We start from the raw sequence: 15,031 nt of genomic DNA, 5'->3' as shown, positions 1-15,031 counted from the left end.
TGTCGTCATTTAAATCAATAATGAATTTATTAAACACCACTGACACGGAAGTGTCCAATCTCCATATAGTCTTTTTCAACAAAAATAACTTTTTTAATCCTTTTCTGCCAGTCTTTTTCGGTAATATTAGATACTTCTTCTTTAACTAGCTCTATCACCTTCTTATCAAATTTTGATAAATTATTTTTACGCCTGAAGCTTTGTTTCAATATGGAAGTCTCAATATGGTGTGTCCATACTTTTCAGCAATACTCTCAAGGGCATACACTTTTTCAAATGTTTTCGTCTGTAATACTTCAAGTAGTTGGTTTTTGGTATAGTTATCTTCAAAATACCAATTGTTCTTTATCCACTTCTGAAGAGTTTTGTCACAGCAGCTCACGTTATGGCCGGAACTATTCATTCAATTTCTTCCTTATGATTTCAATTGTTGACTATTTTACGTACAGTTGAGAAAGGAATTTCGGTCAAATCTGATGTTGCTTGTAATAGTTTTTTTTCCTCGAAACCAAACGTGATATGTTGATTTTTATATACATTGAAACATACTCTCTCTGTTTCAATATTCAAATGCATCCGAATCTTATTCACTGGTATCTCTTCTTCGCTTTGTTCACCAGCGCTATTGGAATCACTACACAGGAAAAAGTCTGCATTGTTATCACACTCGTTATTACTCTTAGTACTCGTCCAAGGACGCCATATTTTAAACAAATAACGAAAATTTCAAGTAATTATAACTTCACCAATATCGAATTTCAACACTCAAATCGCGATCAGTTCCTGAACTGAACATTGACAACACGACGGCTTGCATTCTATTCGTCACCATAACATGACCTCAAATTTAATTTCATAAAACTCGGTTAGTAAAAATAATCCAATAGGAATAGCCATTTCTTCAGTCCACGTGGACTATTTCCTAGTGGCATTAGTTCTTTGTGTTGGTTTTTTTGGCCTTTGAGTTCGCCGATAGCATTAAGATCTATCTCTGATATTTCGACTATACAGGACAAGATTGAGAGAATCGTATCCTTAAGAACATCAGTGAAATATCTTAGAACACGAAGCAAATTTAAATTGTGGAAAAAATAAACGAAACAATAACACAACACAACAAAAAAATATTTTTTGAATGTTTCCTACACTAAATTAGTCAATTTCTACTAATTTTGGGGTGATAAAAACGAAAATAACAATGAAAAATTTTTATTAGCTCTGGTTTTTGAGATACACAGTACTTAATCTTAAAGAGTAGTTATACTATACGTGAAAAGTGAAAGTACATAAAACAATATTGTTATGTTTCTTTTAGAATATTTTAAGTACAAAATTAATAAAAAAAAAACATTATTCTTAGTGTTTTGAAAAATAAAAGAAGTTTGTACCACCAAATTTCAATTAAGTCCATCCGATTCATTGTAAGATCGCTGTCGTTTAGCTTGTCTTTTATAAAACACTTCTGGAGCATCCCTACACACAGACCAGCAGTAGTCTGCAAGCATTGCTTCATTCCAACGGCTCTGATATCTCTGTTCCATTAAGGCAATGTCTTGATGGAATCTTTCTTCATGTTCGTCACTCACAGCTCCACAGTTTTGTGGGAAGAAATTAAGATGAGAGTGAAGAAAATGAATTTTTAAGGACATGTTGCATCCAAGTTGGTGGTAAGCTTGAAGAAGCTCTTTAACCAATGCTGTGAAGTTATCATCTCTTTTGTTACCTAAAAACCCATGTACAACCCCCTTAAAGGCTTCCCAGGCTCTTTTTTCATTTCCTGTTAAAATCATGTCAAAAGCAGGATCATTTACGATTTCACGGATTTGAGGCCCAATAAAGATGCCTTCCTTGACTTTAGCATCACTCAACCTGGGAAACTTTGCTCTCAAGTACTTAAAAGCTTGTCCTTCCTGGTCCATGACCTTCACAAAGTTTTTCATTAGTCCCAACTTAATATGTAATGGGGGAAGGAGAACATCCTTAGGATCTACAAGAGGCTCGTAAACTACATTTTTCTCATTAGTGTTTAGGTCTCGTGTAGGCCAGTTCATTTTTTTATAGTGAGATTTTCTATCCCGACTGTCCCACAGACACAAAAAACAACAGTACTTGGTGAACCCTAATTGCATTCCTAGGAGTATAGCAATGACTTTCAGATCACCACAGATGTGCCACTTGTGTTGTTCATATTTGATTGATTGGAGAAGTGTTTTCATATTTATATACGTTTCCTTCATGTGAACTGCATGACCTATAGGAATAGAGGGTAGCTGATTTCCATTATGCAGAAGTACAGCTTTTAAGCTTAGTTTTAAAGAGTCTATAAACAGTCTCCATTCAGATGGAGTGTGATCCAAATTCAAGCAGTCCATCAAACCATTAACATCAGAACAAACTACGAGGTTTTCTTTTTTCTCAAAAAAAGGAAGCAAATCTTTTTGACGCTGTCTGTACTGAGATATTTTCACATCATGTTTTAGAAGATTCCACTGTTGTAGTCTTGACCCTAACAGCTCAGCCTTTTCCTTAGACAAGCGAAGATCTCTTATAAGGTCACTCAACTCTGCTTGACTAATTCTGTGCGGATCACTAGACCTATCGCTTACCTCAAAATCAGGGTCATAGGATGTAGAAGGATGGGTTGCTCCTTCTAAACAGTCTTCATCACCTTCCTCTGAAATTTCATAGTTTTGGGGTGGAGAAGGGACTGGCAAATTGTCTGAGTGTGGTACAGGCCGAAGAGCAGATGGGAGATTAGGGAATTTAACCGTTCCTCTTTTCTTCATAGATAAACCTTGCTTAATGGGAGAAGTTAAGCAGAAATAACAGTCGTCTGTATGATTGGTAGGCTCACGCCAAACCATAGGTACTGCAAAAGCCATTGCCCGGTTTTTATTTTTCAGCCACTCTCGCAATATGACGGAACAAGAATTACAACATATATGAGGAGCCCATGATTTATCTTGGTCCCCAACTTTCACACCAAAATAATGTTCATAGGCTGTCTTAACGATAGGTGTCATTTTACGTTTCTGAGCCTTAAATGTTATTTCACCACATATATAGCAAAAGCTTTCGACAGAATTCACAAACTTTCGAGGCATTTCAGATCAGCACTTAAATTAATTTAAAAATCAACTTCACACGATAATTTCAATAGCAACCACGTGCGTACAATTGACAAACTCACATAGGTTATGTTTACTACTTAAGAATAGCTGATGAGAGGGGTGTTATGTAAACAAACATGTGTACCAACTGTTGGTGATGAAATATTTCATTTGTTGAAAACTCAATATACATATTATATATAATATATTGATATATATCTTGAAAACAAGAGCTAATATATAATTTGTATGGTCACTTTCGGTTTTAACACGTGGAAATACATTAAAATCATCTAATTTCAACCCCGAAACAAAAACTTTGTTGTGTTGTGTAATCAATGAATCATTTACCATTGCTGTCATTGGCAGGTGAAGTTTGATCAAGTTATCTCAGACTTACTGTTTCAAAGTATTCTTTGTTCAATGAATAATGGTTTGCAGTATTTTTGGAACTTTGCCATGCACACATACCAGATGGCTCGCTTTTGTAAGACAAAAATAGTCTGCAACATTATTTTGCTGCATACTCTTCAGAAGGCAATGCCATATCTGATATGTGTTAGCTATCTCCAAACTGACTTGATAACAAAACAGCCAGATGCGTGTTTTTTATTTAGCTCAACTATATGATCCTCGAATTTGAGTTTGCCATCTATATGAAGTTTTTGGTGAATTCAGAGGACAATTTTACCTTGAGAATGGTGTCATTCAGACTAAGCTGTGGAAGTTCGCATTTGATGGCGACTAGTTGGGTGAGGTATAACAAATCAAACAAACATATATTTAACATATATTCAACATAATAAATTGAAAAGTTCAATAGGTGTTTACACTCGCTCCAAACCAGATTATCTTTTTTGTAGCCTGATAGGCCTAAAATCCTTTTTAATTATTTTCAATTCTGTAGAAAAATTACATTAGATTTGAGATATCCCTAACTGATTTTATATCGCTTGGTAATAATTGTAATTTTATCTCAGGTACAAGCAATACTTTGCGTTTGAATTACAAAAGGAAGACCTTTTCATATACTGAATACGGCTTGTGGAATTCAGGTGTACTGAAATGTCTACTAAGTATAATATTGAAATTAATATAAAAAATATTCATCCAAAATTATTTTTCTCAAAATCCAAAATAAACGACAAGTTGTGTTCTCAGTACCAAATAATGATTTTAAATATACTTTTAGCTTCCACTTCAATTTTCATTAAATGCCGATAGCAAAAGAAAAGTTTCACCAGTCACTCAGATCCTGTTCGTTGACACATATTTTCAAAGTACTCATGATGCTGGTTAAAGAATACGTTAGGATTGATCTCTGTCTTTGAATATCGCTCCCATCATCGTATCGAACATTGACGTCTTGTAAAAAGCAAGGGAGGTGTCTATACAGCTGTATATCTTGCTTGATTAGCCTAGGAAATGAAACTAGTTCGCCAGTATGTAGAGCAAATTCATCTTCTAACTGAAAAAATTAAAGAAACGTAGAATGGAAAAAAATTGTCAAGCACTATTATACACAACAAAATCGTTTCTTAAGTATGAAACCTAATAGTCAAATATTTGTGTGTCAATGAGATTCATACATCTCTTACTTGTCTAACAGCTTACTAGAATTGCATTTTGAGTGCTTTACTGTAGAGGTAAATAAAAAAACTTTGTAGAGTAACGAAAAATAACTTCCAGTTGCATCTCATACTCAAATCTTATCACAAAAGTCACCTTCGTATGATGGGGGCATACGAAAATGTAAAATCAGAAACAAACCTAAAAACTTTAGTTTTGAGGTTTCAATGGGGCATATATACATTAGAAGATTATATAAAAAAGCTAGGCTAAATTTCTCTTTAATGTATTCTTTTTAATGTGAAGTTGACTAATGTTTATGCTTTATGATCTGGCAGTTAACAGTTCTGATTGTGTTCATATAAATCCATTTGAAATAAAATTTAGAAACTGTCATATTGTTAGGAAAGAATAAAATGAAATCACAATCAACGGAAAAAATATTGCTCTTTAAACATCGGTTGAGTGGTGGTGACATGACATTTGGCATATAATATAGCATCTAATTGATTCAAAAAGTGCTTTTATGCTGCATTCAGCATAGCACTTTCTGTTTTTTTGTTCTGGACCCAGCCAAATGTTTGGACCTTTTTGATCATGTTGTAAAAGCAACCTAGAGACAAATATATATATATATATATATATATATATATATATATATATATATATATATATATATATATATATATATATATATATATAGTGAGGTGAGGTGTTCATTTGAGTAGGTGTAGGTTCTTCTTTTGAATATTTGATGGGTTTTCAAAAATATTAAACATGAAATTACTTATTTGAGTTGATACCTAATATCACAATAGTCACGACATGATTAGGCACGTGGAAGCGGCAAAAATGTCTTCGTCGATTGTATGAAATTCAACGCGCCGAACATAACCGATTACAGCGCGGGAACTCCCGAATGCAGTTTCGGTCGTAGTTTCGGCAGGTTTGGCACCGAAACCCGTTTTTTTGCCGAAACTCGACCGAAACCGAACTTTCGGTCGGACACTACAAGTGATATGCTAGTTGGAAGCAACTGTTTCAAGTAATGACCCCGCAGTAGAAAACAAGAAACAAAAGAATAGTCGATAATTTAGCCTCAACCCAAGAATTACCCTCAATAATTACCTCTTTTGTAGCTTCTGATATCAAGCATGTATCAACTAAATTTTTTTTCTGAGTTGGAACTATCTTCTTTGGAATGGCACCTAGTTCATAGTAAATGTTGTGGAGCCGTTTTGGAGTTTTATAAGAAGGTTTCTCAGACGACTTCAAGCTAGATTCCAGTTTTTTTGGATCGATTTTTGCCTGGGAATATACTATAATTTACATCTTTATTCAATCAAACAATATATTAATCACACCTCAAGGGTTTCCAGATATTTGTTAATTTTCTCTCTGGTCTTTCTTTCTTTGAGTATCTCTTGAACTACGTATGACCAATAACTATTCACATGCTTTATTGTTAATAAAGTTTTCTGGTCCAAATACCCGAAAATTTTTTTCACTATCCATATTGGAACTAATTGGATCTGAAATAGTTTCAAGAAAGATCATCAAATATAAAAAAAAAGTTCTTTCAAATTTGAGTTTATTATATTTCAGTGACAATTTTTCAGCACCTGATTTGGGAAGATTTAAATTATTGATTCAAAGTTTCTCAGTATAGGAAAATAATATTCGACTTGAAAATATAGTGTTGAAAAATGAGAAAAAACTTTCTATGTTTTCACCACTTGTATTTGTAACTAACGTTACTGCAGTTTCGTTCTATAAGGACATTTTCAAACATATACAAAAGTTATTGTAGGAATAGGAAGTTTTATTTCTCATTTTTCATGATAATCTCCTATCAAGTAGTAACGACTACATCTATCAATTTATTAAAATATAGTTTTTTGAAAACTCACAAGAATTCAAAGAACAATGTCAAATAACAATGATGAATGTGAAAGCTATTTTCCAGGTTTCTTGGCCGTGGTCTGCAGGTTTTTATGCCTGACGTTTCGCCCACTACTGCGGTAGACATTATCAAAGGCGATGTGGCAACGGTCGCAGTGCCCGAGTTGGTGCTCAAGTTATTGTTTCCGTTCCGAACGCGGTAACTACGATGCTCGTATATTTGACTCTGGTTTTATATTATTTTTGGTGGGCGTGGTGTGGTTTCTCTTAATTGGATTACCTGACCTTGTTTGTGTACCTGAAATCGTCCCGGGTTGAGTGCCCTGAGTTGCTCTGCCCACATGGTTACTGTGTACAGAACATTCCATCTCGACGATCTCGCTCCTTCGGAGCGGTCCTCAACTTACTGATGGGCACTTCAGCAAGATTGACATCTGACCGAAACCCAGCCTTTAGGTGCTTTTACTTTCTCCTCTGGTATTTTACTAAATCGTGACTTTACTTGAGTAATTTATTGCATGGAGCCCCCAAAATAACAGGAGACGAGTGCCTTTATATCGCGAGCAAGTGAATCCCACTGAATATGAAAAAGAATTGAATTTGAAATCTAGTTAAGACGTTTTTATACTTACTGGAACCGCCTGATAGCGACTCTCCTGGGTGGACTCTGATTCTCAGTTTGGTTGGCCTCTTATGTTTATCTTTCTCTTGGAATCTTGGGTCTTACGTGTTGAGTGCTTCATGTAGATCGCGCAGCGCTGAACTGGTGTGTGATCGAACTCTTTCGAATACGTTTTCTGCATGTTCTCTCATATACGTGTCTACGTAATGGATATTCAGGTCCAGGTCTCTGTAAATGTATCTATTTGGTATGTATCTCGGAGCGTTTACGGCGGCTGCAACCGTTCATGAACGTCTGGATACTACGACTGTATGTCGCTGCGTACTGGCCCCAGGCATACAGGATGATTGGGAGTAGTATGGTCTTGATTAGCAGCAGTTTTACGTGAAGTTCCATGTTGCTTCTGCGACCTTTAATTGGATATAGGTTTTATCTGGCGGCTCTCGCCAGCCCTATTCTCTGCCGTACGTGTGTCCTGAACGTTAGTCTTCTGTCGAGAGTGAAGATTAGTATTTCTTTATTTTTTGTTCAATCGTTTTAATTTTACTTGTATTTTATTTCCCTATTATTTCATTTCAGGCTATTTTTGCTTAATTATAATTGTTATTTTCAGCTCTTTATTTTTAATTCTTCTTTTTCAGTTGTTTCGGGGATTTCAAATCATTTTACATATTAGACAATGGAAGTCCGAACTAGTGAAATGACTCCCAGGTATTTCGCTTCGTTAGTATACGGAATCTTTTGTTCGTTGAAGGTGACATTTCCTACCGGATGTACCATCCTCCGGATGAACAGTATTGCCTGACTCTTGTCAGGGTTTATGCTGATCTTCCAAAGGTTGGCCCATTCCTCTAATCTGTCCGCCTGCTGTTGCAAGTATCTGGTAACTTGCGCATGGCTAGTTGATCTCGTCAGTAGAGCTGTGTCATCCGCGTAGAGTGCCAACTTGTTAAAGTTGTTCTCAGGCATGGGCACGTTTGCTGTGTATATCGAGAAGAGGTGTGGCGAAAGTAATGCATCTTGTGGGACCCCTGCTTCCAGTAATCGCATGATGGAGAGTTCTTGTCCTTCTCTGCAGCGGCATCGACGGTCAGCTAGACAAGATTCGATTAGTCTCACCATTTCTTTCGAGTAGCCAAAATTGTTCAATTTGGCTCTTAGTCGGTCGTGCAAAACCCTCTCGAACGTCTTGGAAACTTCTAGGAATATCTCTCCGGTGTGGTATTCTTTGCCCAGGTTGAAACTTGTCGCATAGTCTACTACCCTCAGGACTTGCAGCTCTCTAGAGTGTTTGGATCTGAAACCAACCTGTTCGTCTGGTAAGATTCCCAGTTCGCTGGTTTGGTCTTCTAGTCTTTTCAAGATGACTCTTTCTGCCACTCTGCTTATGAAAGGGGTTAAGCTTATTGGCCTATTGTTATCCGGATATGTGGTTCTTCTTTGGCTTCGGGATGTGAATGACCGTTGCCTCCTTGAACGGGTACGGGAAATGCTGAGTCCGAGTATAGCGTTGCCACTATACCCTTCCTTGGTAGGGCTTTCAGTGTCCGGTTTGGTATCTGGTTGTGTAACTTTAAGGAGAGGTACCCAGATTTTATTGATGTTCATCGCCGCAGTAGTAGACAAAACTTCAGGAATAAGAACCTGCAGACCACGGCCGAAAAACCGGAAAATAGATTTCAGACAATCATCTCCGGCTGTGAAAGTTTACATTCTTTGATAAATACTAACCAGGTTATTATGTTATTCTAGATCTACATCGAAGTCAAATAAGAATTTTCGTTCATTACATTTGGCCGATATTTGCCTTTAAAATGCACAAGTCTAACGTGTCAGCTGTGTTGAGTAGTTGGTTAACAGTCAACACTATGAACAAATATTAATTTTCAAGTACCCAAAGAATATTTCAAAATAATTTATCTGATATACCACCTGAGAAAGGAGTATATAATATTTATCATCGAGGGTTAGTTATTCACTGATAAAAAATAGCACAAGAGGTTATTGGGGCCTTGAAACTTCCAGCCCTCATATCTTCAAAAGCACGCTCTTCGGGTAAAAACGAAAAGCTTTGTTTTGTACACTAATGTGACACTATATTATAAGAAAAAATTAGACATATATGTTCCACCACCCCTGCGACGGTCGAGTTGCTAGTATAAGGATAAACCAGAAACATTTTTAGACTCACCACATCTATTCCCTCCATTTTATCTCCTTTGCCGTCTTTTCTTTTCTTAGAGTTTTCAGTCTTTGTTTTGCTTGTTTCCGTTTCTTTTTTCTTTGCTTTGGTTGCTTTTTTCTTTGGGTTTTCTTCTTTTTTGGCATTATCAAGGTCAGTTTTATTAGATACTTCAACTTCAGCTCTGTACTTTGCAATCATCTCCGCCCATTTTTTTCTCTGCTTTTCCACTTCAACAGATGCGGGATGTTTCGGGTCATATTCATCTTCATCCTCTGATATCATAATTCCTTGAGTTGCACTGCTTTGAGTATCCCATTTTTCGTCGGTACCCGTTTTCCATTGTGATCGTCGATGTTGTGCTAGCTTTCTATGATACAATCGGAAAATCGGCAGGCATAGTTTTCGTTTAACAATTCCGGAAGACATTCTTATTAAATCTGAAAAATAAAATAGCGGTATTTAATGGCTCACCTTTCTTCAATAATAGGTTAGGTTAGGTCCAAAGGGAGTGGGTCTATTCGATCTCCACCGCAACCCGCAAGGGTTTATTGTGGCTCACACCTATTAACACTCGGTCAAATAAACTCAGCTTCTTAATGAAGCCGATTAGTTTGTATGGTGAGTGTATGGTGAGAGTACGGCTCTGCCAAACTCTAAAAACCTGCCCCGCTGGGGACTCTGTTAATTCATCATTTTCCAAACAGATGCGACACACACTGCCTTTCGACAGTCTGAGTCTCTGCATATGATGATTCAAATGACAGTGACCTGTGAGAAGGCCTGTTCGACATCGTAGTTCATTCCTACTATAGCTTGATACCAAACAACTGTTTGGTATCAAGCTTCGAACGTTGAATAAACGCTCCATAAATTTCTTTGCCATCTAGGTGTTCAATCTTCGTTTGGTAAAGCCTAAAGCGATGGCAACGACAGGTTCTGGTCCGATGAAGCTGCTTGCAGCACCAACCTTCCCTAACCTAACCTAACCTAACCTACTTGGTTTTGTATTAACATATTTGTATAGTATATTGGATTGAAAGTAAAAAATAGATATTCTTCTGAGAAAGAAGAATAAGCAAACAATCGTATTAAATTTTTGGTTTAAATACTCTAAATGCATATCAGCGATATCATATTTTATATTTGTAACTGATAAATGATTACTAGTGGATGAGTTGAAAATAATAGAAAATAATCCAAGCATTTATAATTCGCTGCAAATACTTACCTTATATAAATAATGTTCTTACCAGTAACTAGCGATACTTGGAAATACTCCTCCAAAGTGGCAAACCAAGCTATATCATTGTCCATAGTTTCGGCAAGAACTTTTTCATCAAGCATCCTGTTGTGATCTAGTATAAGTTTATCATAGATGAAGTTGGTTTCTGGACTGAAAATACAAACTATTTAGAAATTGAACTGAAGTTTCGAAACTTTCACGGTCGGAAGTGACCATTACGAATCACTAAATTTTCATCACTGTCGAATTTGGTTTGAAAATTCTAAGCTGATTAGCCTGTAACATTAGCTCGGATCTTCTTTTGAAAACTTGACTCGAAGTTTTTAAATTTCAGATAAATATTGACGCCAGTATTAATATTTTATTTTTCGTGAGAAATGGCATACAGAAATGTGTCCATTTTATTCGCAAATATATTGTTGTAAATCATGCCTGGCCGCCGGTCGCCACTGGTAACCATAAACCAAACGTGACGTAGCTAAGAGCGCGCGAATGCACGATGATTCCCCGCCACTTGAGAAGCAACTAGAATAATGCTACCAGCTTCGACAGAACTTCGGCGAAATTTCTACAACATTCGATTACGATATTTAAAGGCTAGCCACGAGGATATCGAGACAGTCAAGTGGACATTACAGTGCGGTACGCGAAGTGATCTAGTAAGGCGATAGACATTCAAATAATAGTTGAAGTTTAGTTGAAGTGTTTGTTGTATTTAAAGTGAAATAAAGTTAAGTTTGATTATTCAATGTAGTCAATTATTGGGAAACCCACGGAGAAAAACGTAACATTTGGTGTCGGAAGTGGAATAATTGACTGAAACATTTTCTGTTTTATGGAAAAACAAGCGGTGTCGATTACGACGAAATGGATGAACTTAAGAAAATGTTTGAGGCGTTGCAATTGAGACTGGCGGATAATGAAGAACGAAGGAGGGAGGAAGAATGATTACGCCGGAAGGAAGATCGTGAATTATTACTGAATATTCTGGAAAAACAAGAAAGTAACAGAGAGGAATATCGTAAATCATCGTAAAGAAGAGTTTTTCCGGGAACTTCGGAACGAATCACCGGACCTGAAAAGGATTACTGTGGATTACCAGGAGGACAACGATACATACCCAGCTACCAGAAGAAGAAATTTCCACCAGACGTGATAATGTAGCTGGCAGAGACTTCTTTGTGAACATCTCTAGGGAGATAAGCTCCCCTACCTCCCGCCGCTTCGGGTTCCGTCTGACCCAGAGGGTAGCAACCTGTAAGGGTCCCTTGTCCAGGGATACGAACAGACAATTTGAGGAATCACCTGACCATGTTGTGGTACGGTCGCTAACAACCTCTGTAGGTGACACTACCTTCCTGACGAGGCAAGACATCGTCGTAGCGCAGAAGAAGGATCCCGTCTTGAAAACTGTACGAGAATGGATTGCCAAAGGAGCGAGACCGGAATGGCAAAAGATTTCCAAGCTGGGCCAGCAGGAAAAGGGTTACTGGCTCCATTGGGACTCCATGAGCATTCAAGATGACCTACTCATTCTGAAATGGGAAAACCCGGATGGAAGAACCCACAAATTCCAGATGATCCTTCCTAAGACGTGTATCCGAGTATCTTCGACAGTGGTCGCACCGGGGGCATTTCGGAGTAAATAGAACTCTAAAGAGAGTGCGTGAGAGGTACTATTTATTGGGTCAATTACCGTCGAGACGTGGAAGAGTGGTGTAAACGCTGTGACCTGTGCTTTTCGAGAAAGGATCCGAAGACAAGGCAGAGAGGAACGTTGAAGCAGTACATCGGTGGGTGCTCTTTCGAGAGAATCGCAGTCGACATTTTGAGACCACTCCCTATGACCACATCCGGTAACAAGTACCTTATGGTTGTGATGGACTACTTTTCCAAATAGCCTGAAGTAGTAGCCTTACCCATTCAAGAGGCTAAAACGGTAGCAAAAGTCCTGTTGCAGAACGTAATTGACAGACACGGAGTACCCCAAGAACTACACTCGTATCAGGGCCGCAACTTCGAATCGGATTTATGGAAATAAATAATGACTCTGTTGGGAATAAAGAAGACAAGAACAACTACTCTTCACTCACAATCCGATGGAATGGTCGAGAGGCATAATCGCACCATCAATAACTACCTCTCGATGTTTGTTTCCGAAAACCAAAGAGACTGGGATAAATTGGTTCCTCTTTTTCTGTTGGCATACAGGAGCTCCCAACATGACGCGACAGGTTATATGCCATCCATGTTGTTAACTGGTAGGGAACTGAAGCTTCCGTATGGCATGGCAGTCCTTTCGATGAAATCTCAAGAGGTACCTCTTTTAGAATATGTGAATGACCAGAAGGAGAGAGTGGAAATTGTACACGAATTTGCTAGGACCAAGTTACAGCTTTCCAGCGACAGGATGAACATAAGATTTGACAAAAAGTCACTGCCAGTGAGCTTCAAGGAGGGCGATGCAGTGTGGCTCTATCAACCCCAACGTCGGTGGGGTAAGGTTATGTAACATTTTGTAAATATATTTATCATTGTTAATTGTTATAGATAACCCTTTGAGATAATCCTCATTGCGCGATTCTGTAGGGTTTTCATTTTATTTAAATCACTCGTGTATAGAAAAGTGGGACAATATTCGAAATGTGGTGTATAATGGTCTTATATACTGTTACTGGTGATTACATGGTTAAATGTTGGGATACTCTTCTAAAAAAGTATAATTTCCTGATTTTTTTTTCTGTATGTGATTAAAATGGTTACTCAGTGATAACTGCTTGTCCAACATAAATCCTAAATATTTGAATTCACTAATGAGCTCAATTTTGTCATTTTCTATTCTTATTTCAATTTGATTTAAATCTAATTCTCTGTAAACGGTGTAGTATCATAGCCTTTGTTTTGTTGACATTTAGCTTTAATTTAAATATTTTCATTTAATGCTTTATTAATTTTTTTTAATAGCTTTATTTAGATCTTTATCACTAACTGATACGAGGGCATCATCAGCAAAATAATGTTCATAATCACATTTATTACATTTGCTGATACCATTAATGTAGATTAAGAATAGCAATGGTCCTAGTATCAACTCCTGAATTGTGTGTGTACCTTTTCGAAAATAAGGATGCTTTAAATTATTGACAGAAAGGAAAATAAATATCATTATTACCATTGATATCAATTTTTTACTTACTCAGCAACGTTATACACGGCCATTTTCGTATGACTCCAGGACATAACGTGTAAAATTTGGAGAACACCCGCTAAACTGATATTTCCCATCAATCTCAAGACAAACCATTCCTTATTTTCACACGACATTCTGATGAAATAATTCTGAATGGAGTTATTTCGAATGCGGAAATGTTTCTCTTTAATTATTTGATCATGTCTCTTCAGTTCCTTTCCTAGAATAAGTTATCATCTCCAGAGGCATCTGATTCTTGTGTCATCTGATTTTTCTAGTTATGAATACTTACTTCTTGTTGCTGATCTAACTATTTGTTGCTCCTCTTCGATAGTATAGTTATTTATGTTCTGCATATTCCCAAATTATCGAAAAATTGATTTTATATAATTCAATTCAAAACTTGACAGTTTGAAATGAAAAATTAACATATGAAAAATAGATAGCAGGATATGACATATTTGAAAGTTTAAGTGAGAAAATAAAATTAGAAAAATTAGAAAAAAAAATAAAATTAGAATATTATTTCGATTTTTTTGTCATTTCCCATATTAATAAATTCGATTTCTTAAAAAAAGGTAAGCAGGTACCTGAATAGACTACTGAAAATGGAAAATAAGATTTTTAGTTATATTTTTTTTTCTTGCCGACCCAAGTATTTCAAAGTATTGAATTGATGTTCACTTAATATTCCATTGCATTTGAAAATTGTATTTTTTGACTATTGAAAAAAAAAACAAATTAATTCATCGTTTCTTGTTGAGTAAGTAGACAAAATGGTCCATTACTCACATCTTCAAGCCAACCACAAACTGAGCAAATTTATAACTTACTACCTGTAGGCCAATCAGAGATTGGGTAAATTCATAACTTAACAGTTGTGACGTCAAAGTTAATCACTGAATTGACTGTTGAAATATATAGTTTCTGACGAAAAACAAGAATAAAATCATGGACTCCGAAAGTGAAAATGAAAGTACTGCACTGGAAATTTGTGATGTGGCAAAAATTATGTTTTTCAAAAGTTCGTCACCTAATAACAAAATGAAAGTGATTAGAAACAAAAAGCTTTATGTCCCACCAACTTAGAGTAGTGGTTAGCACTCTTGGCTATCTTCAATCTTGGGCCAAGTCACACCTCCGAAAGCTTTATACAATGACGTCACTGTAGGTATATCCAATATAGCGGACTTCCAAATATCATGTACTA

At 36.6% G+C, this 15,031-nt stretch overlaps 1 protein-coding gene across 1 annotated transcript; it reads right to left on the bottom strand.

Annotated features, from left to right (window-relative positions):
- Window positions 1-3,887: 3,887 nt before the first annotated feature.
- On the bottom strand, window positions 3,888-14,269 carry LOC111506094 (uncharacterized). Its single transcript, XM_074179877.1, has 7 exons — window positions 14,114-14,269; window positions 13,828-14,041; window positions 10,639-10,781; window positions 9,395-9,825; window positions 6,044-6,211; window positions 5,808-5,987; window positions 3,888-4,578 (listed from the first exon to the last, which is right to left on the bottom strand). Exons 1-7 carry the CDS (start codon window positions 14,175-14,177, stop codon window positions 4,348-4,350), a joined length of 1,431 nt encoding a protein of 476 aa, XP_074035978.1. The 5' UTR covers window positions 14,178-14,269; the 3' UTR covers window positions 3,888-4,347.
- Window positions 14,270-15,031: the final 762 nt, after the last annotated feature.

Source organism: Leptinotarsa decemlineata, unplaced genomic scaffold (genome assembly GCF_025532065.1).
Source record: "Leptinotarsa decemlineata unplaced genomic scaffold, Ldec_3_MD MMD2_tig00026282_RagTag_RagTag, whole genome shotgun sequence".
Classification (NCBI taxonomy): Eukaryota; Metazoa; Arthropoda; class Insecta; order Coleoptera; family Chrysomelidae; genus Leptinotarsa; species Leptinotarsa decemlineata.
The sequence above is the reverse complement of the archived record's forward strand: the minus strand, read 5'-3'. Positions and strand labels throughout refer to the sequence as shown.

What these genes read in the sequence shown, in the direction of transcription:
- LOC111506094 (XM_074179877.1), bottom strand. Translation starts at nt 14,177, where the DNA reads ATGCAGAACATAAATAACTATACTATCGAAGAGGAGCAACAAATAGTT. An exon ending in GCCGTGTATAACGTTGCTGA is followed by an intron (nt 10,782 to 13,827) that starts GTAAGTAAAAAA and finishes TTGTATTTTCAG; the next exon opens with TCCAGAAACCAACTTCATCT. An exon ending in TATCAGAAGCTACAAAAGAG is followed by an intron (nt 4,579 to 5,807) that starts GTAATTATTGAG and finishes TAATTTTTTCAG; the next exon opens with TTAGAAGATGAATTTGCTCT.